The sequence below is a fragment of the Neltuma alba genome, unplaced genomic scaffold (genome assembly GCF_004799145.2).
Source record: "Neltuma alba isolate B1F8T4 unplaced genomic scaffold, ASM479914v2 tig00012125_pilon, whole genome shotgun sequence".
Lineage (NCBI taxonomy): Eukaryota > Viridiplantae > Streptophyta > Magnoliopsida > Fabales > Fabaceae > Neltuma > Neltuma alba.
In genome coordinates, this window is record NW_021636677.1 from 70666 (window position 1) to 93491 (window position 22826).

Here is a 22826-nt window from a genome sequence, read left to right on the forward strand (position 1 = left end):
TAACCAAAAATATTCTGATTTTTTTTTGGAAAAAAATTGATTTCTTTATATATTTCAGAACACATAACAAAAACAAAAGTAAAAGTTAATTTCCTTTCCATAAAAATGTTGTGCCGGGGGGTCTGTTTTATGATTCATCAGTCTTTCCCTTCTTTTGAAGTTTTGTTAAATTATTTGACATGATCTAGGACCTGTTTGGATTAGCGATTTATAAGTGTTTATAAACACTAAGTCAAAACAAAATTTTCTTCATATATTTATCTGATTAAAATACTGTTTATAAACCATTTCAATCAAACTCTTATCCTAACTTTTCAATTAACAGAATGTGCATTAAAAGCACTGTCCTTTTGGCTTAAACGGGGCCACGCACACGCAATAGTTTAGCTGAGCCGATCGTTATTTTTTTACCCAACACGACAAACTCACTCTAATACTACGTAATATCAGGTGAGGGGATTTAACAGAGAATTTGTTTTGTGGTGCATAAATTCCAATCGATGTGAGCAAACTAAAGGATAAAGTTAAAAATTGGAGGCCCGGCTTTTTTATGAATGCCACGTTGCTTTTCAAAAGTTATTTAAAAAAATAATAAAATGAAAATAAAAAAGGGCTCATAAACCTGACAAAGTTGGTGTCATTAAAAGGAGAGGCAGTGCATGGTGGGTTCATTCTCGTCGATTAAAAAGTTCCACTAACCTCATACCTAAGCCTAACAGCACTGTTGTCAAACGGGCCGAGCCCGTCCTTTTAGGCCCTGAAATTATGAGAGCCGAGCTTGATATTTTTCTTTTAAAATGAAACATAAGCCCTGGAGGGCTGGCCCTGGAGGGCCGAGGGCTTAAAAGGGCCGGTCCTTTTAAGCCCTTTTATATTTTTTTTATTTTTAAAATTTTTTTATATAATATTAATGTTATTAATTTTTTACATTGTTAATAATATTTCAAATATTTAGTTATTATTATCATTTTAAAAGTAAATTTAGTTTTAGATAATAATTTATCCAATTAAATTTTTAAAAAATGGGTTAATTTGGACTTTAATAATGATTTGATTTATATTATATGCGTTGATATTTTTAAACTATATATACATTTGATAATAGAATATTTTTATACTTATATAACTTGTGATTCTATAATTTGAATTAGAAATTCATGAGTTTTAACAGCAATGTTTCTCACATTAAAGTAAAAAAATAGTTAGATTGCAAAATTTAAAAATAAAATTCTTATAAAGAAGAAAAACTTGATATTTTTGTTACGAAAGAAAAGTATACTTATGAAGAAAAGTAATTAATTATAGTGATGATGAAGTTTCAAAAGATTAATAATAGTGTTTATTTATTGCACAATTGCATTATAGATAAAACTTTTAGATGTTGTTATCTTGTTAATGAATGTTTTAGATGTTGATGAATATTTATATATGATGATATTTTATATGTGACTTAATTTTATTCATATTTATGTCTTTTATTAATAATTCATTGATTTATTTTTATAAAAAATATGATAAATATAAAAAATAGTATTTTTTCTTAAACGGGCCAAAAGCCCACGGGCCGGCCCTGGCCCTGGCCCTGTAGCTTAAGGGCCGGGCCTAACAAATTGGGGTATTTTTAAAATTCCAGCCCTGGAGGGCCGGCCCTTTTAAACCCGCCAGCCCTGAAGGGCCGGCCCTGATTCCCAGCTCTAGTTGTCATTGTCCCCATCGCTCCAGCGTTAGTTTTTTAATGCGTGCCGGGTATTTTTAAATAATACTCTTTTTATTTTATTTATAAGTTACTTTTAACATATTTTACACATATCAAAAAAATTTTAAATTTTATTAATTTTAATTTAAAATTTATTAAATTTTTAATTTTGTTCATATTTAATATACATTATATCTCATGTAATTAAAGTCAACACAATAATAAATGAAAAATAAAATTGTACACTGATATAAAAAATTTCTCTCAATATTCTATAAATATGAAAAAAAATCTTCTTTTTTTGCTCTGTAAATATGACCAGAGGAGTATTCGTGACAAAAATTTATTGAGAAATTCCCAAAAAAATTAAAAATTGCTAAATTCTAAATTAGAAATTTCTAAAAAAAAATGTTATTATTTACTAATCAAGTGTAATCAAAATCTATTAAAGTCTTAAAGTGTAGGAAATAATCCTGTTCAGGATTTACTAATTTCTAAGTTCCTTTTGTAGGATTTTTCTAAACTTAATGTAGATAATATTTATTTCACATATATATGTTGGTGTCTTTCCTGTAATATTTGTTCATATCAATTTCATATATGTCAATCTAACATAATTTCGTGCATATATATGTATGCATGCACGTGTCTAACTTAAATACAATATATATAAAGCCCGTTTGGAACAATTTATAAGTGGTTTATAAGCTGTTTTTGAATAGTAATTTATGGAATACGAGACAAATATGTGAGAGAAGTTTTGTCTCGATTTACGTGAAATATGCTTGTAAGATATTTCCACCGCTCTGCCAAACGAGACCATAATCTATTACGAATAACCAAAATTAATTATCTTTTAAGCTAAAGATTAATTATTCAACTAAATTAATAAAAGATTCTATGAGTAATTTAGAATTACCAACAAACCACCATCCACACACACACACACTAATATAATACTACAAAGACAAAACAAAAGATACAATTGAAAATTTTTAATAGTATTTTCAAACACTGACCATCAAATTAAGCAGAGAATGAAGGCTACTTTAAGAAATTAAAAGCCCTGACACTAATCTTTTATTCTCTCTGTTTTTTTTGTTGTTGAAAGGAATAGGGTTAGTATATATCGGGGTGAAAAGGTGAATGTGAGATTGTGAGGGGAGGAATTTGCGAACTCGGGAAGAGTGTCCACCAGGGGGTGAAGACATAAGTTAATGATGATGGCAACAAACATTAGATAATGAGAAAGGTGTGTTCCATGGCTCTAACTCACACCATTTTCCTTCAAAAGTTGCTGTTGTTGTGACTCTTTTGTGCCTTCAAGATTCCTTCCATGTCACATGCTAATTTCATCATTCCACCATCCACCTCACTGCCCTTCTTCTTTCCTATTTAATTACTCTTATTATTTTAATCTTGTTGGGAATATTCAAGCTTTTTAGCTTCATCTGGCTTAAACAGTATCTCCCATTAGTAGCGTTCTGTTCATGCATGTGTGTGTGTGTGTCAACAGTCAGATCCATTTTTTTAAAAAAAAAAAAATTCTGGGAATGCATGTACTTTCCTCTTTTAGTTTGGATCTTTCTGGGCAAGAAGAAAGAATCAAATTCAAAATTCACACATACCCTTTTGTTGCCTTCGAATTATATATATGTATGTATATGTATATATAGAGAGAGAGACACACACACCAAGCTCGTTTAATTTGCTGAGACAGAGCTTTGAACATGCTTTTTGTCACTTTTCTAATGTGTCCGGGGCATGTTTCATTTTATGAATAATATAATCCTCAATAGCATTATTAATGTAGCCAGCTTAAAATGGGGCAATTGGTCTTGGATTATTGAAGCTCCTTTCTGAGTCTCTCAAACATGTCACCACAAACTCGTCCATACATAAATGATAAAAAAATAAAACAAAAACCCTTTTTCTTTTCATTGTTGACTTATCATTCCAACGCTCTTCATTCCCACGGGATGATCTCTCCTAACAATGACGGAATGGAATTGGAATTGTAGTGGTCTTATCATCTTATATGGAATTTTAATGCGGCGCAAAATAGATCAATCAATTCATTAACTGAACAGCATTGTTTTAATAGAAGAATATTTGTACGAGGCAAGGGGAAAAACAAGAATAACGTTGGGAATCAAAATGATGTTGGAGAAGGATATAAGTTGGTGGAGTAAATTAATGAAGGAGAGTGGGAATTGAAAATAGGAATGAATGCAAAATAAATGTGGAGGGAAAGAGGACAATGATACGTTGGTATGCTTATTAATGTGGCATAACAAATTAAGCCATGCATACTGCCTCACTAAATGAGATATGTCCGTCGTTTTCCGCACTGCCACTTTCTTTAGTTTTATTTTTTATTTTTTTATTTTTGGTTATCCACCCAGTTCACCGAAGCTTTACTCCAACTACATCTGGATCCGACCCGTGTCGCGCACCTGGCTATGGTGGGTGAGTCTCCCAACGGAGATTTCTGTATACGCTAAGGCTTGAACTTAAGATTTTATTTAAACGGTACCAAACCGCTTACCATTTGGACCATTCCCTGTTGGTTTCTTTAGTTTTATTTGTTTCCGTCTCAACCTGAGCCAGTATCATGGCTTTTCAAGCTACGGCCTCTGTGTTTATGCCTTTTGTTCGAGTTCTCCGTTTCTGTTTGGGTCCTTGCAGTGTTCCAGTTTGGGCTTTATGTTGCAGCTTTCTGGGCCTTTAGTCCGGTGTTCGTCCCTCTGTCGCCGTTCACGGCTGTATGTTGTCGTAGCTCTCAAGAGGGGACTGATCCTGTGATAAACTAATTTTTGAAATTTTACCAAGAGGGATACTTATATTTAGTGTTAAAGTAAAAAAAAAAATTATGTATAGGCCAGAACACATTATAAATTTTTTTTGTATATTTATTTATGTAAAAATAGAATAATACTACATCTGGCCATTAATACAAGAAAGAGATAACTAATTTGTGAATATTAAAAAAATAGTTAAATTAGTTATTTGTGATACATAGATGGTATTTTTTTCAAACTACTTTTATTCATTATATGTATTAGAACGACTTTTAATGGAAATTTATGAAGATGTACAATCATCATAGGAATTATTTTAGTGCAAAATGGATAAATAAGGAAAACAAATTATATTGAATTATTATATTTAAGATTAAATTTAATTCAAAACTAACTCTTATACTAAAAATACGTGGTAATATAAAATTATACTCCTCCAGTTCTTAATATAAAATATAATTATTGAGTTCATTTTGATCCTAAATATAAAATCTATTTTTCATATTTATCAATTTTCTCTGAAAAGAAAGAGAGAATATTAAGGAAGATGATTATGGTGTTTTAGAAAAAATATATTATATTTTTTATAATTAATTAACTTACTTAATTTTTTTAATTTAATCAAATTAGTTAAATAGGTATTCTATTAAGGACCGGAAAATTAATATAACCACAGTTTACATCTGAGGTTACGTTCTAGCAAAAAAAAAAAAAAAATCAATGCAACATCCCCAAACGCTGCCGTTTGGAGCATGCTAACGGATTCGATGGGTGCAACTGACTGCGGTCTCATTCCTCCCCGCCACCGCCACACTGCACACGTCTCAGTTCCTTAGCCGAGCGCAGCTTCCCTTCAACCCCAGCATCCGAGTTCCAGCACCTTTTCCACTACTCGCGGTCGGCGTCGCTGGAAAGAGACCGATTTTAAGGTGTCGTAGTTCTTCTTCGCAGGTTAGGGCGTTAAAAATTCTCAAGTTCCAATAGCTTTCTTGCTTTAGCTTTTCAAAGAATTCCTGCCTAGGGTATATAAAACAATGTTTTCTGGACTTGGCCATATATTGACTAACTTGTTTCCTGGCTTGGCCACCTGCCTGAAAATTCTAGAAGCAACTTTTGCATACTACTTCTTTCGGCTCAATGCCCTAAAACTCAATTGACCAGTACTATCAGTTTTCCCCTCCGTTTTAACCATCTCCATCAATGGAGGCCCCGCTAGAATCCGAAGAATGTATTGATGAATCTTTGATTCTTGAATTCTGTCTAAGAATATGGTGCATTGGAAAGAAGAAGCTTATAGCTTTGTCAATAAAGTTTTCACTGGCCATATAATTTCTCTTTTGATGCAAGAATCGAGTGTTAATGTGTTATCCTAATATGATTGAATTTTTATGGTGCTTCTGATTCTTTTAGCTCCACGACTGAAGAACCAAAGTTAGCCAGATGAGGGCCTGAACACTCTTCTTTGAACCGTAAACAAAATGAAGAACCGTCCTTTTGAATTATTGGGTTGGGTATATCCAGTTATCTATAAGTGGGAATTTTAAGCAACGTTGTATAAATATATACACGTGAGAAATGGTTGTGCTTTTAGTGCTTTGAGGTATTAAATGGACAAGTTGGCCAATTGAATGATATATTTCCACAGGCACCTGCTTCTCCCTCTGATTATTAAGTTCTATTTATCATATATGTTTATATATACATATATATATTTATATATATGGATACCATGCTACTTCACAATTTTTAATCTATGTCGGATTTTTTTCTTAAAGGTTGCTCTACATCGTTTTTCTTGGCATTTTGGCATATAATTTTCCATTTCTCCTTATTAATATTTCCTTTGGAAAGCTCTACTTGTTATTCATTTAAGCTCTATATTTTCTATCAATTTTTTTTTAATAACACCTGGTCTTTAAATCTTCCCTTGTATTTTTTTTTTTTTAGTTTCTAACCTTATTTTATTTAATCTCTTGTTAATTAGCTGCATTTGGTTGAAGAACAAATTTGCTGCTAAGATGGTTGAGGTCCTCTTTGATGATATATTTAGGGTGGAGCAATTGAATCCTCCAGAAGGCAAAAAAGCATTTGATAGAGGTATGTCTTTTACGGGTGTCCATTATTTTTCTGAATTTTATTTACTTTTCTACATAATATTTATTTTTCTGTGTGTTTGCTTTATGGTTATTATGCTCATTTAATCAGTATTCCTTTTCATTCTTGCATTTTTGTCTTGAATTAAATGGAAAGCCCCTTTCTTGTTTGTTCTATTAAGAGATGAGAAATGAAAGTACCTCAGGCAGTTTTTGGTCATCATTCTGCTAGCCTTCCTTGCCCATCTGTTTTAGACATAGGCAGAAGAACTGCACCCAAGTTCACTACCTATTGCCCTTCTTACTATTAACTACCTGTAGAGAACCCTTACCTGGAGCATTCCTTGGTCTTGAGGTAGATTTTACTGCAAACTTGGCTATTTTAATTGCTGTTCTGCTATCATGAAGAGTAATGGCCAAGGAAGCATGATTGCCAAGGAAGCATGATTGACTCGGAAATACTGGCTATGCATTGTAATGATACATTAATAATGGTGGAAATTGATTGATAATCATAGAACTGAGTGACTTCAAGTGCATTCTCTAATTTGGTGGGTGCACTCTCTTCTGTTTTCTAGTTTGCTACACCTTCAGTTTTACTGTCTTAATCTAAACCTATGAGCCAACTTCTGGAGTTGCACTTACTCGCCTTAAGTACAGAAGGTTTATAGTTTATACCATGGTTTAGGGTTGAAGCCAGCAACTCCATCAAATCTGTTGCTGCGTGCGTTTCATAAATTAGCAATGGCGCCACCTACACTGTCTAGGCCTTTGTATTGTAAGCCACCATTTGTCAAATGGAGTGTTTCCTGCTCTAAATACCCACCATTCTTAACAAAATACTTATCTAGTGTCTTTGTTAAGATGAGCAGCATCACTGGCTTTCATTTCATTGATTGAACCAAACATGGTAACATTACTTTCACTTGCCGTGAACTTGCCTGCAGCAGTAAACAACTGACCCACTATGTGTAAAGTGTCTTGCTGAATCAGTATAGGTTATTATCTCAAGTTTGACTTAGATTTGGTTTTAGAAATTGGGAAGTAAGGTTTTCAAGGTGCTTTATTGTTGTCTCACTCTGTCATGTTCATGTCCGATATTAACCTATTTTTGTAAGAAAGGAAAAGATTATATCATCCAGGTAGGTGCCGCAGAAGCTCTATTTTTCCTATCTGTTAACTTAATTGACAGAATTGATGATTTAGGTTAGATGTGACATAGATTATGAAATAGGGGACAAATTAGGAAGAAAATAACTTAAAGAGGCCAAATCAAAGTGTCAAACAGATGATGCATGGCACAAAGATACTAATTGAACCACAATGAAAGTATTATACCAAGCTCTATTAACATTGTTAAGAGACCTTGTCTAAGAAGTTGGGCGTAAACAATATTCTGTTGATGCACTTTCTGAGACTCATCTTACTTGAAACACGAACTTGGTACTTTCTATATTATTATTAAACTTCCATGTGTTTTACCTTTTGCAGTTACACGCATTGAAGCAAAAAGTGAAAGGTTTGACATGTTTATGCACCTAGACATCAATTCCGAAATATATCCTTTACAAGTAGGACAAAAGTTTGCCCTTTTACTGGTTCCAACACTTAACCCAGAAGGAAAATCGGACACTGGCTATTATGTTCCGGTATTTTATCTCTTATTTTAAAGTCACTCCATTTTACCTCTGTAAACTAGTTTACATGTAGTTATTGGCATTTTCTGCAGACTTTAACTGAAGGTTCTTGTTTCTGTTGGTGTTAGTTATTTTGTATTTTCCTCATTTGTTTTTAATTATATGGTAAGAGCATGGTTTGTGCATGATCATAAAAGTATATTCTGTGTGTATTATTGGTAAGGATCATTTCTATATTTCTGACATGACCACTCACCCCCTGTTCTCTCTCTCTCTCTCTCTCTGTTTTTTTTTAAAGCAGCTGATTTTTGCTGAGAAAAAGGCAGTTGCTTTGTTTGTGGTAGAGCTGGGATGTAATGCATGTATCGATCTTGATGAACACCAAGCATTAGTGCTATTTCTTAATTTACTTTACTCGGAGCTCATGGAGAAAGAGAATTTCAGGCTGTTAGATTAAGACCTTCTAAGAGTTATAATATTTTGTGGCTTTCGTCGTCTGAGTTGAATTCACTGATTTATGTTCTACAGGTCCACTTGTAAAAGTAATTGCCTCAAATGTATGTAGCTTGAAGGCACTTATTATCCTCTTGTTTTAGCTCAACACTCACTTCCGCTGATGTAAGAAAAGTGCAGCGGGAGTGTTTGTGAAAATTAACATCTAACCTTTATCTTTTCAAGATGGCCTGCGATCTGTTTCATTGAGCAAGTTCAGATCTTTAGTATGCAGCCCACTAATGATTTTGATAATTTAATAGCAAGACGGTCAATATCCCTCAAACCATGGCTCAAATTTACTAGGCTGCTACTAAACTGATGGCATCTGATATGTGAGGATTCAAAAGAATATTGGTTTATATAATACATTTCTCATGGGATCAAGAATTACCCTATTGAATGAATGATGAGAGTGAGTTATAATGTAACTTTACCTGTCTGATATTTGGTTCTTTATTTTTCTCTCCTTTGTAAGTTGTAGATATTTTTTTTCTGTTGCTTGGCAAATCGCTAATGCTGAATTTGCCTGACAGTTTTCTACCACTTTTCAGGGCAATCGAGAATCACTGGCTGACAAGTTTGAATATGTAATGTATGGGAAGCTTTATAGAATTTCTGAAGGTTCAGGACGGGACAAAGCGTATGTAGTCTTAGATTCTGAATATTGATTTATTATCTATTCTGGGTGTCAGATTTTGCAAAATGGAATTGCTGTGAGACCTGTTGTGCTGATTTAGGAATTTAGAGTCTTCATACTAGGCAATCACGCATTTCAGTTCCTTCAATCAAATTGCAGATATGATTTCTATTTTTATAACCATGTATTTAATAAATCCAGAAGAAGTCAAATGGTTTAGGAATGGTGCCAATTTGGCCTCCATCAGGCCCAGTCCATTTGTCTTTTCTTATTTAACCTTTTTATTTTAATATGGTGTTATGGAATTTTAAAATAATATACGCAGCCCAGGATGTAAAAAGTTTTAGGATTTAATGCTGTTCTTAGCTGTGGTTCCCACAAGATTTTATAGGCATAAATATATAGATATAGATATAGATTATGTCTTCTTACTTTTCATAGTAGTGATTAATTATCCTTTTGTTTACATTTCCAATATTCACAGTTTTCATTTTTTCCCTTTTCAAGTAAGTCATATTTTAGTATCTATGCACGGAAGGAAAAAAAATACGCATCCTGGTATTATTGTGTACTGATCATGCATCAGGATGGTTCATTTTCTCATGGCATATGTTGTATGAACAGTTATATGTTCAATGATGAATATGATCATTTAATTATTTAAAGGTGATGATAGTGTACCTCAGGCAATATAAATTAACTTGGTTTTTTTTTTACTGGGTTGCAGGGAGATAAATATATCTTTTGGTGGGCTTCTAATGATGCTGGTGGGGGACCCTTCTCATTGCAACAAGTTTGAGCTGGATCAGAGACTGTATCTCCTAATTAGGAAAGTGTGAAAATGTTGTAATGTGCTAAGGGGATGATGCGAACCTTTCATTTCAAGTAACCAGACTATGACTTCTTACCTACATGGAGAAACTTGTGGAATCTTGATGGCTATGACATATTTATTATCATGTAATAAAGTGGGACCCCAATATCTGGAGGAATGTATGCTTGTGAATGATCCAGGCTAATTTAGTTGGCCGGACACTGATGTGGTAAGATCACGCGACTGAATTGATAGATTTTTTTTTTTTGTTTCCCGATGAGAAGAATTGATAGATGAATGGATATGATGATTGATATGAGAAAATGAAATTTTTTTTTGGTTCAAATTCATGTCTGCTGTGATATGGAATGGAGATAACTTAAACGTTTCAATCAAGATTTGGTGCTCCAAAAATATTCATTCGTGAGTATTGTAACGGTATGATATACCTCTTGAAGTCTGACTAAATAATATTAAATATTAAATAAGTATATCCCTTGTAAGCTTATATGATGCACATATTGTAATGGCAAATGGTATTATCTATATATCTCAAAAATTTTCAGCATGTGACAGAAAACAGAATAAGATGTCCCATCCTGATTTTTTAAATTATATATTGTCATTTGTTATTTTGATTACGTCATGAACAAGTTCTTCTATATGGATTATATGATTTTTTTTTATAGATGTTTTGAGCTCATTTATTTGTAAATCAAGATTATAAAAAACTATTTTTCTTTGCTAAGTTTCAATTATTACTAAAATTTATTTTTATCTATTTTCTTTGTGCGGCTTTATCTTTATTTTTTGTATTTCATGCACAGTTGGTTTTCAAATTCGAAGTTTTAAAAAAATAGATGGGATATTTTGTTCTGTCTTGATTATATCTTATTCTAATTAACGGCGCTGGGATAGAGTTGTCATGATAAATAATATAATTAGTTATTAATGGCCATCTATGACACTAACAGTTGACTTTAATTTAATATAATACAACTAGTTATTTTTGTTGCTGTTAAAATCATTATGTATTGGAGGTAATAACAAGTTATTACTTTAAAGAAATACAACACAAAGATAAAACAATAAAATTTATGAAATATTTTTAAAAAATCCCAAAAAAAATTTCTGGAATTTCATCTAGAAAAATGAATGGGATGTCTTTTATCTGTCTTGATTATATCTTGTTCTAATTTACGGGACTGGGATAAAGTTGTCATGATAAATAATATAATTTACAAATTAGTTAATAGACATCCATAACACCAACCCTATGTTTGGTATGAGGAAAGGGGGGATGAGAGAAAATTTTAATGACCTCAATTTAAAAAATTAGAGAAGTGGGGTTTTAAAATTTTAATAAAGAGAGGAGGTAAGGTAAAAGAATAATAAAATTCAAATAAAAACTTTTAACTCCAATTTTCAATTTTTTAAATAGAGTTCACTAAAATTTTTTCTCCCCTCCTATTCTCTTCATTTTTCTCATACCAAACAAATCCTATAGTTGACTTCAATTTAATATAATAAAACTAGTTATTTTTGTTGTTAAAATTATTGTGTGTTGAAGTTAAAAACAAATTATAACGTATTCAAAAAGAATACAACACAGATAAAACAATAAAATATACGAAATATTTTTGAAAAATCTCTAAAAATATTTCTAAAATTTTAAAATCTCAAATCAGTAATTACTATAAAAATATATTGTAATTCTTTTCAAATGTGATCAAATGTTATTAAAGTGAAGCAAATAAAATTAATTTGAAATTTCAAGATTCAACGGGCTGGCAAATGGGATAGAAGTGTACAATCTCGTATAGTAAGGAGGAGCGGATCCTTTTTTGTTCGTCAAAGAACAAGCATTTCACGCTTGGTCGACCTCGCTGTCAGACGCTGTCCATAGTTGGTAAGTCTGCTCGATTGTTCTCGGAAAATATTGGAGGAAGTCAAGCCCCAGGGCTTTGTCCAGCTCCAAAATCCGGTGAGATTCTATGGCGGAGCTGTGGGCGATCTACACAGGCCTGGAGGTCTGTAAATCACTAGGCATAGCGAACTTTAATATATACTCGGATTCCCTGGAGGCAATAAGTATGGTGGCACGAGACAGCGGCAGAAACCACCCCTTCCAAAATGAGATAGAAAGAGCGAGGAGTCTACTCTATGAAAGCCGAAATGTGCGAGTAAGTTACAGCAGCCGAGAAAACATGTAATGTGCGGATAGCATGGCAAGAGCAGGACACCAGGTGGGCCCAGAAATAGTCTTAGGGGGTATTTGGCAACCTCCAAACTATGGTTTCAGAAACATTTCTTTATAAAACGAGGCAAATTTCTCTACATATTTATTTCATAAACTATAAAAATATTTCTAAAACTATAGTTTGGTTTCTATCCAAAGTGTTAGTTAGTGACAGAGGTTGACCTAGTATGTAGGAGGAGATATGTGGAAGATTTACGGGGTCTACAAGGGGCGAGTGATTTCTTAAACTGAAACCCCTGTAAAAGGTTTTTGTTTCCCAAGCTTTTAACTTGCCGTTGTAATTAAAAAAAAATAAATCCGGTGAGATTGTTCAATGCGGCTTTGAATTTTGTTTCCCTCGTCATTTGTTCCCTGTGTTAGCCGAAACAGACTGGGCCTGATCCATTTAAGTTGAGAACCTTTAGAGTCTTTGATTAAAGAAAAGTTGGATTTAAAAAAGGTCTGCAAGGCTAGAAAACAAATGGGCCAGCCGGTTTAACCAACATTTTCTTTCCTTAATTTATATTTACAATTTACTATTATGTTTGGTCATTTACATAATAAAAATTCCTCTTTGAGAACACATGACCAAATTAGAATTTTGAAGTTTACTAAAAAGATTAAATTGTCCTTTGTTATTTTTTTTAAAAAAACAACTATCAAGCACCCTCATCGGCCAGCTAGTCACCAAAGCTCTGGTGCCACTGGCGGTAGCCGGAGTTCAAGTCTAGAGGAAAAACTTTTTTTTTTCAGGATTTTTTTAAGTACAGTAATAAGTTCTTTAAAGTTATTAATAAGTTCCGTATGGTACTTAGCAACAAGGTTCTTAGAAAGTTTAAAAAGTAGTATTCTTAGCAATTAACAAGTCATGCAATTAAATGAACAGTTCTCATAAGGCCATTAATCATGTGATCTGGGAGCTTTTTACACTTTAGTCATGGCATCATAAATAGAAATTTTTTCAAGTCTTGTAACGCGGTTAACAAGTTCTTTAATGTTATTAACAAGTTCGGCATAATAATTAACAACAGATCTTTCAAAAAATTTAAAAAGTGGCATTTTTATAATTTTAATAATAACAACTCTCATAATGCCATTAACAAAATTTTCTTATGAAGGCTGATGTTTTTAATATTGGCTCCCTATAGTCTTATGAATACAGGCTAGCCCTATAAGGCTGCGAGTTTAGACGGGTCAGTCTTGTAAGGCTGAAATTTTAGATATTTTCTACTTTGCTAAGCCCAACTCTTAAGCCAAGGGGTTGAGGGCCAATCCACAGATTTTTGGTCCCATTTAAGAAAAAATATATATTTTTATATTCCTCATACGTTTTATTAAAAAAAATAAAAATAAAACAATGAAATTACTAATAAAAAGGCGCATATATGAATAAAATTAAGTTACAAATACAAAATATCATCATGTTTAAATGTCCATCAACATCAAAGAACATCTACAACATCCATCGACAAGATAATAACATCCAAAGGTTCTATAAATAATGCAAATATACAATAGATAAATACATCAATTTTTTAAAACTTCATCATCACTATAATTAATTGCTCTTTTTTATAAGTATGCTCTTCTTTAGTGGCTAAAATATCAAGTTTTTCTTCTTCATAGAAATTTCACTTTTCAATTTTGTAATTTAGCTATTATTTTATTTTAGTTTGAGATGCATTATGGTTGAAACTTATAAATCTCTAATTCAAATTATAAAATCACAAGTTATATAAGTATAAAAATACTTTCTTATCAAATATATATAGTTTAAAAATATCAACACATATAATATAAATCAAATTATTATTAAGGTCAAAATTAACCCATTTTTAAAAATTTAATTGAATAAATTATTATTCAAAACCAACAAATCAAACTATTTTGTTTAATTTCAAAACAATAATAATACTAAATATTTCAAATATCACTATCAGTATAAAAAAATTAATAATATTATATAAAAAATTTAAATAAAATAAAATAAAATTATAATAGAGCCTAAATAGTTTGGCTCTCGAACCTATAGGATTGGCCTGTTTACTTTCTCAGCTTTACAGGGCCAATCATTTTAAGCCCATTTTTCATTCCAAGGAAAAAATTCTAAGCATGACCTTTACAATTTTTGGGCTTAAGCAAGTTGGTCCAATGATTTCGGTTTGTTTTTCTGACTTTAGCTCCTTATGAAGATTATACAATAAAATTTTTTTATTTATTAAGCAATCACAATGGCTATAAGAGATGTTAACATTTGTTATGAGAGTTGTTAATATAATAACATGACTTGTTAAATGCGTTATTAAAATTGTAAAAATATTATTTTTTAAATTTACTAAAAAACCTGTTATTAAATGTTATATATAATTTGTTAATATCCTTAAAAAACTTGTTAATTGTATTACTAGATTTGAACAAATTTTATAAAAAAAGGTCACCGGTTGTTACAACTCTGGTGAGCAGCTGGTCGGTGACTGTGAGGATGCTTGATGTTTTTTTTTTTTTTTAATCTTTTTTTTCTTCCCCAAAAAACAAAAGCCTCACCTTTTCCGCACGCTTTTTCCCCCACTCTCTCAGCTCGTACCTTACGCCCGGTCGCCCACAGCCTCTCCATCTCGCCTTACGCTCTCGCGTTTCGCATCTGCTTCCCCTGCGTCTGCGACAGTCGACTTGAGCAGCAGCTTCACCGGCGTCCAGCAAGTCGTGCTACTCCTTCCCCATCTCGGCATCTCCTTGTCAGCGTCCAGCGTCCAGCGACCAGCGAGCCGTGTGTCCGCCGTGCGTGAGTCCGTCCAGCAGCGACCACCTCTCCCCTCGCTGTGCCTGTGCGTTGATTGTTAGTATTTTAGACTTTTTGATAGATTTATATATGTATTTGCTGATATAAGTGTTGGAATGACCAGTACCTATTGTTTGTTTGCTTCTCTTGCTTTAACTATCAATTGCATGATTTTTCTGATGTAAATCGTTTCTGGTGTTGATTGCTGTTCATTCATTGGGCTTCTTGTTTATTCACTTCTCTCGTGGGCTTGTCTTGTAGTTCAAAACTGAGATGTTGAGTAAATTTGATACACACAATACTATACGTGCTAGCCATTTTCATCGTGGCTTTATTTTTGGCTGATTCTATGCATTGAATGGTGCTTGTCATGACGGTTCACGGTAGCAATTTGATCCTTTTGAATTTTGATGATACTAGCTTGATCAAGTGAAAGAAATTTGATGCCTTTTGATTTTTTTAGCAGTCAAGAAGAGCCTGTTAACAAGTCATGGTACTTTTAGATGTTATTGTCTTGTTCATGGATGTTTTAGATATTTTTGGGTGTTGATGGATATTTAGATGTGATGATGTTTTGTGTTTGTGACTTAATTTTATTTATATTTATGCTTTTTATTATTAGTAATTTCATTGCTTTATTTTTATTTTTTTAAAATAAAACATGTGGAACAAAACTTGCATTTTTTTTAATAAGCTGAAAGCCTGCAGGCTGGCTAAGGGTTAGGCCTAGCAAAATGAGACATTTCTGGAATTCCGACCTTGCAGTGTCGGTCCGTTTAGGCCCGCAGCCTGTGACCGGCTGATCTGTATTCCCAGTACTCTGCTTGGCCTTAATGGGACTATGTTCACTTTGCTTTTGGGGAGAAGGATGGAGAGTGACGTCTCTCACTCATACCTTTTACTTCGCCAACTTGACAAGGGAAAGTCGCTAATTGAATCCACAAGCCTTGCATTTCATGACGATATCTTTCTTACGGTATTTAGCAAGACAGTGATCCATATGCTTAGGCGGGGATTGGATTTTAGTACCCTAAATCTGGGGGGATATTCATCATGAGTTGTGAACTTGCTTTGTTCATGTTGATTTATGATTTTGAATTAAGTTTACGTGGTGAAATTGCTGCTGTGTTGTTTTTCACATTCTTTATTTATTTTATGCTGAGCATTGATCATGGTACTTTTCTTGTTTGTTTATTTTTTCAAATTATATTTATCTGTGTAGCCAGGTGAAGAGAAGCTGATGGGATCCTGCCCGCAGTCCATTCGTTGGTTGAAGTAATTGTACCATTCCACTTATAACTTTGTTTTCGGGAAGGTTGGCATCTTCATTGTGAAATTGAAAGATGCTAATTCTCCAAGCTTCAGCCCTGCCTAGATGCTTATCACCTTTTTGTGCTACAGAAAGAGATCCTAGTTTTTATCTTTCTTCATCATTTAATATTCAAGATTTATCTTTTGACTCTACCAATGTTACTTCTCGTTTGAGATTGTTCTTGCATTCCCCTGTACATTTTCATCGTGCCATGCAATCTGTACCTCCATCTGCTGCTTCAAAAATTCCTGTTCCAGAACCAGAACCTGAAGCTAGCTCCAGTTCCTCTCCAAGAGCTCAACGTAAGACCGGAAGCCGCAAACCAAAAAATGAGGTACCTGATGTTGATGATAAAAGTTCTGCCAAGTTCTCCTTAACAATTCCAAGGAAGCCAAGGCGTGGGCGTAAAAGCGAAGCCATGGCAGTTGAAGATTTCATTCGTGATTCACTTGGTAGGACTTTTGCTTCAATTCAGCAACAAAGCTCTGATGTTTTGGAGAATAAGGAAAACATAATGAAGGAAAGAATTTCTGACGAATCTAATTCTGAGAGCAGTGATGATGATGATGGGGAGGAGGAGGATGATGAGGTGGAGGAGGAGGATGATGCTAGCAATGGCAGAGAGAAGAAGATGGTGATTGAGGAAGAAAGTAAGAATTGGCCCCTGGATGCTGATGTTGGTTGGGGAATAAGAGCTTCTGATTATTTTGAACAGCATCCAATTAAGAATGTTATTGGGGAAGATGGTGTTGAAATTGACTGGGAAGGGGAGATTGATGATAACTGGGTGCAAGAGATCAACTGTTTGGAATGGGAGAGTTATGCTTTCCATCCCAGTCCACTAGTTGTACTTGTCTTTGAAAGATATAACAGGTTATATCCTCTATCTCTTCTGATACATGCTTTTATGATTTTTTTCAGCTTTTTTTTTCCGGGTGTGGGTTTGGTAGAGGGGAAACGCCAGAGGAAGGATAAAGCTTGAGATGCATATCTAAACTTCTCTAAGCACTTTTAAAAGAAACGATATGGGAAAGAAATATGTCAATTGGTTAACATCGTCTATAATTTTGTATGATATGGACAATATTGAGATCCTGAAATGATATTTTAGGGTCCAACTTTAGATAAATTGGCTTTCTGCCATGGCATGCCATAGGTGATATTTTTCGCGGTGTTCATGCTTTTGATTGGGGAAGGTTACTCTTTGTGAAAGCTTTTCTTTCCTGTTTCTCTAACGACGTTAATATGATGAGGAGAATAGTGATATATGTTGGGGTCCTTGATAGCTAATGGCAACTCTTGGTGTTTGTTCTAAACTTTTAATTATTCCACAGGGCGATGGATAACTGGAAAACTTTGAAAGAGCTGGAGAAAGCAATCAAGGTATACTGGGGTGCCAAAGATCGGTTGCCTCCGCGGGTATGGTCAAATTTCATTCATCTAGCACGAATTTATAGACTACCTATTTGGTTGTCATCTATTGCATTCTGTTTTGTGCTATTTAACCATAATGCGTTGAACTGCGTGGTAATAGGCGGTTAAGATAGACATTAATATAGAGAGAGACTTGGCATATGCCCTTAAAGCCAGAGAATGCCCACAAATATTATTTTTACGTGGGAACAGGATCGTATATAGGGAGAAAGGTGAGAATACTTTGGATCTTGCTCTTCACTGTTGTTTAGTTGATACCACAAGACATACACGTCTCTTTGTTTTGGGCTTATTGCTCACCCAAGATGCCTTATTATTGTCACCTTCGCAGAACACAGGACGGCAGATGAGTTAGTTCAGATGATTGCATTTTTCTATTACAATGCAAAGAAGCCTTCCTGGATAGACGACACAGCATTATTTCTTAGATAATGATGAGATTTCAAGATATTCGCCCAAAATTACTTCCATAGATTGATTAGTCTTAGATTAGATATTTCATGTTTGCCATGTTCTTTTTCTCCTGGGCCATGATGTTATCTTGTCCAACTGGTCACAAGCGAAGTGAAGCCGTTTTAATTCTCATTAACTGACTTTGGCGAATATTACCCACATGCTATGATGTACACATGTGGTAAGAAGATGTTATTTGTGGAACGAAATAATGTGGGTAATTAGTTATGCCAATCAAATTCATAACTTAACGAAAATAGAAAGGGTTTTGATAGCCCAAAAAAAAAAAAAGAGAGTTAGGATGTACTCTTAAGAATGTAATTCTTTTTTTATCCTTTGCAAAGAATTTGCGGTAATGTTGTTGATTTGGAAGAGAAGCTAAGATGGTAGGATGATTTATATAGAGCAAATTTAAAAAGAGGGGCAATCCAATAATAGAAGGACATAAATGTTAGAACAGATAAAGTATCCAAAGGCTCTATTATTGGATGCCGACGAGGAATTGGTGGTGGCTCAGAATTTCGTATGAAAAGCATCATTACCCCTCACACTGAATCCATTTATGAATTGAATCATAACTCAGGGTCCTGGTTCCAATCAAAGCTTAGGTAATTCGGCTTACTCCGACAATAATCAACATTCAACACAACAATTTCCGATCACTTGCCTACTTTATGGAAACTTCCCTTGTGCCTCTTCCTCCACAATCATTCACTCGCAACTTCTCTCCTCTTGTTGGGATTTGCCAATCAGAAACCAAAGCAGAATCATTCAGTGGACGTAAGGTTAATTTACTGCGTCGGCAATTTATAAAAGATTCCTCTTCTAATCTTATATATAAGTCATTTTCAATATGTTTCACACAGATTGAGAAAAATCTTAAACTTTATTAACTTTTATTTAAAATTCAACAAGTTTTCAACTTTATTCTTATTTAATATATATTATATTTTATATAAATAAAGTCAACACAATAATAACGAAGAGTAAAATTGTATATTTATACAAAAAAAATTTTTTTTTTGATATCCTATCAATAGAACCAAAAAATGTTTTCTTTTCTCTGCTCTATAAATAGGGTAAGAAGAGTATAACTTATCACAATAATTAAAAAGCAAGACTTGTGCCACACGTCGTCTGTGTCCTCCCGTTCGATTCAATGCCTAATTAAAATAGTGAACATGCGGATGCGGTCACTTATCAAGTGCAACAGATAGGGAGTAAGTGCGAAGTCCTTGTCTTTGGAATTTGGATCATCCGCAACCATAGAAACCATCCATCAGTCTCATTTCACTACGTGTCACCGACCCTCATCCTGACGTGAAACGCCTACACGTGGCCACAGAACCTCCTCAGTATAAAAGGAATCTACTAATATCCCAGACGTCAAGGCAGAATCCGGTCTTTCCTCTTCCCCGCGATCCAAGCAATCCCCTCAATCTCTAACCTCTTCTCTTTGCTGCCCCCAATAATCCAATCAGATTTCTCTGTCTCTGCCTAAGAACATGGGCAAATTGTGGACCTTGGTCACCCACCTTCATTCGCTCGCCGGGTACGTACTATTCCGGCAGGTCTTGTTTAACTTGTTCTTTTCTAGATCCAATATATATATGCGTAGCAAGTGACGAATATATGGATGGTGTTATTGCTTTTGCAGGCCGGTGGTGACTTTGTTGTACCCCTTGTGAGTAGACCTATACTTTTTTTTTTTTGTGTTGCTGTGTTATTTTGGGTTTTGATAAGGTGGCCATGGCGGAGGAATGATGCGTGTAATTCCATGATGATGACAGGTATGCGTCCGTGGTGGCCATAGAGTCGCCGTCGAAGCTGGACGATCAGCAGTGGCTATCTTACTGGATCTTATACTCCTTCCTCACCCTCACAGAAATGCTTCTGCAATCAATTCTAGAGTGGTGAGTCACCAACACAAGCCTTATATATATATATGTGTGTGTGTGTGTGTGTGCGCGCGCATACAGATAACAAATTATGTACATCGCTCTTTAGTATTTTGGGTGATTTTGATTTTGATGAGTACGACGGTGAACATGAAGGATTCCGATATGGTACGATGTGAAGTTGGTGGCGGTGGCGTGGCTGGTGCTGCCGCAGTTCAACGGCGCGGCCTTCCTGTACGAGAGATTCGTGAGGCAGCAAATCAGGAGATACGTGACGCAGAGCCATCATCAGCACCAGCAGGCTTCTTCTTCTTCTTCGTCCATAGCGACACAGAAGAAACAGAAGTCGCCTACTAACGTAAAAGGGAAGAAAAAGTTCGTGGATTTCATCCTCCCCAAGAAAGTCAGTTCGATATCTTCCACGATCATTTCAATTTCCATCTCTACTGTGCAGGATCTAGATCCATTTTTAATTAATGATATTGTAATTGTTTGTATAATATTCACTGATAATAAATGTGGTGTTTGCGCGTGGGATGCAGGGTGATCATGACGTGTATTGAAGAATTAATGAAGACGAAGGCGGAAATTGCGAGTCTCGTCGTCTTGCTTTCACTTTCCCACCACATACCTGTTTTTGGATGTTTCTTCCTAAAGTGCTGTATCATATTCTGTACTAATACATAAAATGAAATTACCCATGTGTTACATCCAAACCCAATATACAAGCCCGGCTCACTTGTTTATGTATGGACCTGACGGCATTTACTTGGCCCACTATCCCCTGTGACCTACATGTGAATTAATGATTTTTCTCTTTTCAAATAAATAATAATTTGTTAAGAGGGCAAAAGGCACGAGGGTGGAGTTATGATGGGATGGTCCTGTGATTTTATATTCTTTTTCGGACTTATATATCTGTATATTATTTTTTTTTTTTACCAGAACTGTATATTATTAATTTACAGGAAGCTGATGTGACTGACTTAATTCTATGAATGGTATGCGTGAGGATTTACTACGACATATGCCTTGCACTGGGCATATTGTTTTTTCTGATTTGTAATTTGGTCTTTGTATATTAGCTGGTATCAATCCAGTTCCAAAACATTCAAAATTCAAAGGGAACATTATACATGTGGTTTTAAAACGTCACGTAAATTTGATCACGTAATATCCTAAATCTTATTTAAGGATTTATGTAAAAAATACAAATAATATTAATAATACTCCCTCCGTTCCTTATTATAAGAGACATTTGATGCTTATGGCATGTTCCTATATATAAGAGACACTTACAAGTTGTCTCTACTTTTTTGTGTTGATTTACTATTTTACCCATATTTATTATCTTCAACTCACACTCTCTTTCCCTCCCACTTCTCTTTCTTTTAATAATTTAATTGTTCTCTCTCATGCTCTCTCTCCTTATTAATGAGGGCATTTTTGGAAAAAAAATTATACTTTTCACACATTAATTGTTCTTAACTAATTTTAACTATTTTTTTGATCAACGTACTTCGGTTATTTGTTTCTTATAATAAGGAACGGAGGGAGTAAAAAATAATTAAAAATAAATAATATTATATTATTATATAAAAAAAGAGGTAACTTTCCATCGAAAGTTTGGTGAAAAATTTGGAAAGAATTTATTAAAGGGAAGCTCCTCCTAATAAATGTGTGGGGTATTAAAAAATACCCTCCACAATTCGATTTCCCATGAGGCACAAGAGAGAAAGAATGCGGGAGAGAGAATAAGGAACAGATCAACTATCATTGTGAGGGAGATGACAAGTTTTGAAGATAATTTAGGTACATAAAATTATTTTTTTTTATCAAATTTTCTCTATGATTTTTTTCTATATATTTTAAGCTTCCTAATGGCAATATTATTATAGTGATTAGAAAAAATTTTGAGACTTGTGTATGGGGTAAGTATTGAGTTTTGATAATAGTTGACCATAGAAATTTATAGATAAATTGATAGTTAATTTTAATTAGTGTAGATTTGTCTATTTGTTGATTTTTAATATTTAAATTAATTTATTTAGTTAAAAAATCTGTATATACGATATTTATCACATTTTTACTGATTAAAATTAAGTTAAATAATTTATTTGGATTTTTTGACATATTATTGAGATTTTAATCGGTTTAAAATGTTGAAAATGCTGAAGATATATTATTAGAGATTTTTTTTTGAAGTTTGGAACTTAACTTATAAATTAAGAATTTTATAATATAAAATTAAATTAAATTAAATTAGATTAGAAATTTAACTAAAATATATAAGTTAATTAATTAATTAAATAACTTATATTAATAAGTGGTCATATTAATTGCATAAATTAATTATTGGTTGAGCACGGGATTGACCTTATGGTAATCTTTTTTATTACTTTGGCGAGATATAATCACTTTCCACTTATTATATGTACTAATATGCTGTTTGTGAGTATTTTGATATTTTCAAATAATGATGTGCTATCTGAAACTTAAGGAAATATGTTATACCTTTTTGAACTATGAAAATTGTCT

General features: G+C 33.6%; 3 protein-coding genes across 5 annotated transcripts; all 3 read left to right on the top strand.

Annotated features, from left to right (window-relative positions):
- Positions 1 to 2383: 2383 nt before the first annotated feature.
- On the top strand, positions 2384 to 18624 carry LOC114723203 (thioredoxin-like fold domain-containing protein MRL7, chloroplastic). Of its 3 annotated transcripts, XM_028909362.1 has the most exons (6): positions 2384 to 2395; positions 9580 to 9584; positions 16507 to 17376; positions 17838 to 17922; positions 18038 to 18149; positions 18269 to 18624. In XM_028909362.1, the coding sequence occupies exons 3-6, from the start codon at positions 16535 to 16537 to the stop codon at positions 18367 to 18369; spliced, it is 1140 nt and encodes a 379-aa protein (XP_028765195.1). In that variant the 5' UTR covers positions 2384 to 2395; positions 9580 to 9584; positions 16507 to 16534; the 3' UTR covers positions 18370 to 18624. The 3 variants fall into 3 exon arrangements, with proteins under 3 accessions (XP_028765195.1, XP_028765192.1, XP_028765194.1); XM_028909359.1 differs by lacking the exons at positions 2384 to 2395; positions 9580 to 9584 and adding an exon at positions 14974 to 15248 and having other exon boundaries at positions 16418 to 17376; XM_028909361.1 differs by lacking the exons at positions 2384 to 2395; positions 9580 to 9584 and adding an exon at positions 14974 to 15237 and having other exon boundaries at positions 16418 to 17376.
- LOC114723205 (DNA-directed RNA polymerases II and V subunit 8A-like) lies at positions 5286 to 10355 on the top strand. The gene is made up of 5 exons (XM_028909364.1): positions 5286 to 5448; positions 6482 to 6594; positions 8082 to 8239; positions 9274 to 9362; positions 10087 to 10355. Exons 2-5 carry the CDS (start codon positions 6516 to 6518, stop codon positions 10196 to 10198), a joined length of 438 nt encoding a protein of 145 aa, XP_028765197.1. The 5' UTR covers positions 5286 to 5448; positions 6482 to 6515; the 3' UTR covers positions 10199 to 10355.
- Positions 18625 to 19784: 1160 nt separating the features above from the next.
- On the top strand, positions 19785 to 21141 carry LOC114723210 (HVA22-like protein e). The gene is made up of 5 exons (XM_028909370.1): positions 19785 to 19942; positions 20048 to 20074; positions 20181 to 20303; positions 20445 to 20691; positions 20831 to 21141. The coding sequence occupies exons 1-5, from the start codon at positions 19896 to 19898 to the stop codon at positions 20849 to 20851; spliced, it is 465 nt and encodes a 154-aa protein (XP_028765203.1). The 5' UTR covers positions 19785 to 19895; the 3' UTR covers positions 20852 to 21141.
- The last annotated feature ends 1685 nt before the right edge of the window (positions 21142 to 22826 follow it).

What these genes read in the sequence shown, in the direction of transcription:
- LOC114723210 (XM_028909370.1), top strand. Translation starts at nt 19,896, where the DNA reads ATGGGCAAATTGTGGACCTTGGTCACCCACCTTCATTCGCTCGCCGG. An exon ending in CTGCAATCAATTCTAGAGTG is followed by an intron (nt 20,304 to 20,444) that starts GTGAGTCACCAA and finishes GTGAACATGAAG; the next exon opens with GATTCCGATATGGTACGATG. An exon ending in ATTTCATCCTCCCCAAGAAA is followed by an intron (nt 20,692 to 20,830) that starts GTCAGTTCGATA and finishes CGTGGGATGCAG; the next exon opens with GGTGATCATGACGTGTATTG.
- LOC114723205 (XM_028909364.1), top strand. Translation starts at nt 6,516, where the DNA reads ATGGTTGAGGTCCTCTTTGATGATATATTTAGGGTGGAGCAATTGAAT. An exon ending in ACACTGGCTATTATGTTCCG is followed by an intron (nt 8,240 to 9,273) that starts GTATTTTATCTC and finishes ACCACTTTTCAG; the next exon opens with GGCAATCGAGAATCACTGGC. An exon ending in GGTTCAGGACGGGACAAAGC is followed by an intron (nt 9,363 to 10,086) that starts GTATGTAGTCTT and finishes ACTGGGTTGCAG; the next exon opens with GGAGATAAATATATCTTTTG.
- LOC114723203 (XM_028909362.1), top strand. Translation starts at nt 16,535, where the DNA reads ATGCTAATTCTCCAAGCTTCAGCCCTGCCTAGATGCTTATCACCTTTT. An exon ending in AAGATCGGTTGCCTCCGCGG is followed by an intron (nt 17,923 to 18,037) that starts GTATGGTCAAAT and finishes GCGTGGTAATAG; the next exon opens with GCGGTTAAGATAGACATTAA. An exon ending in GATCGTATATAGGGAGAAAG is followed by an intron (nt 18,150 to 18,268) that starts GTGAGAATACTT and finishes TCACCTTCGCAG; the next exon opens with AACACAGGACGGCAGATGAG.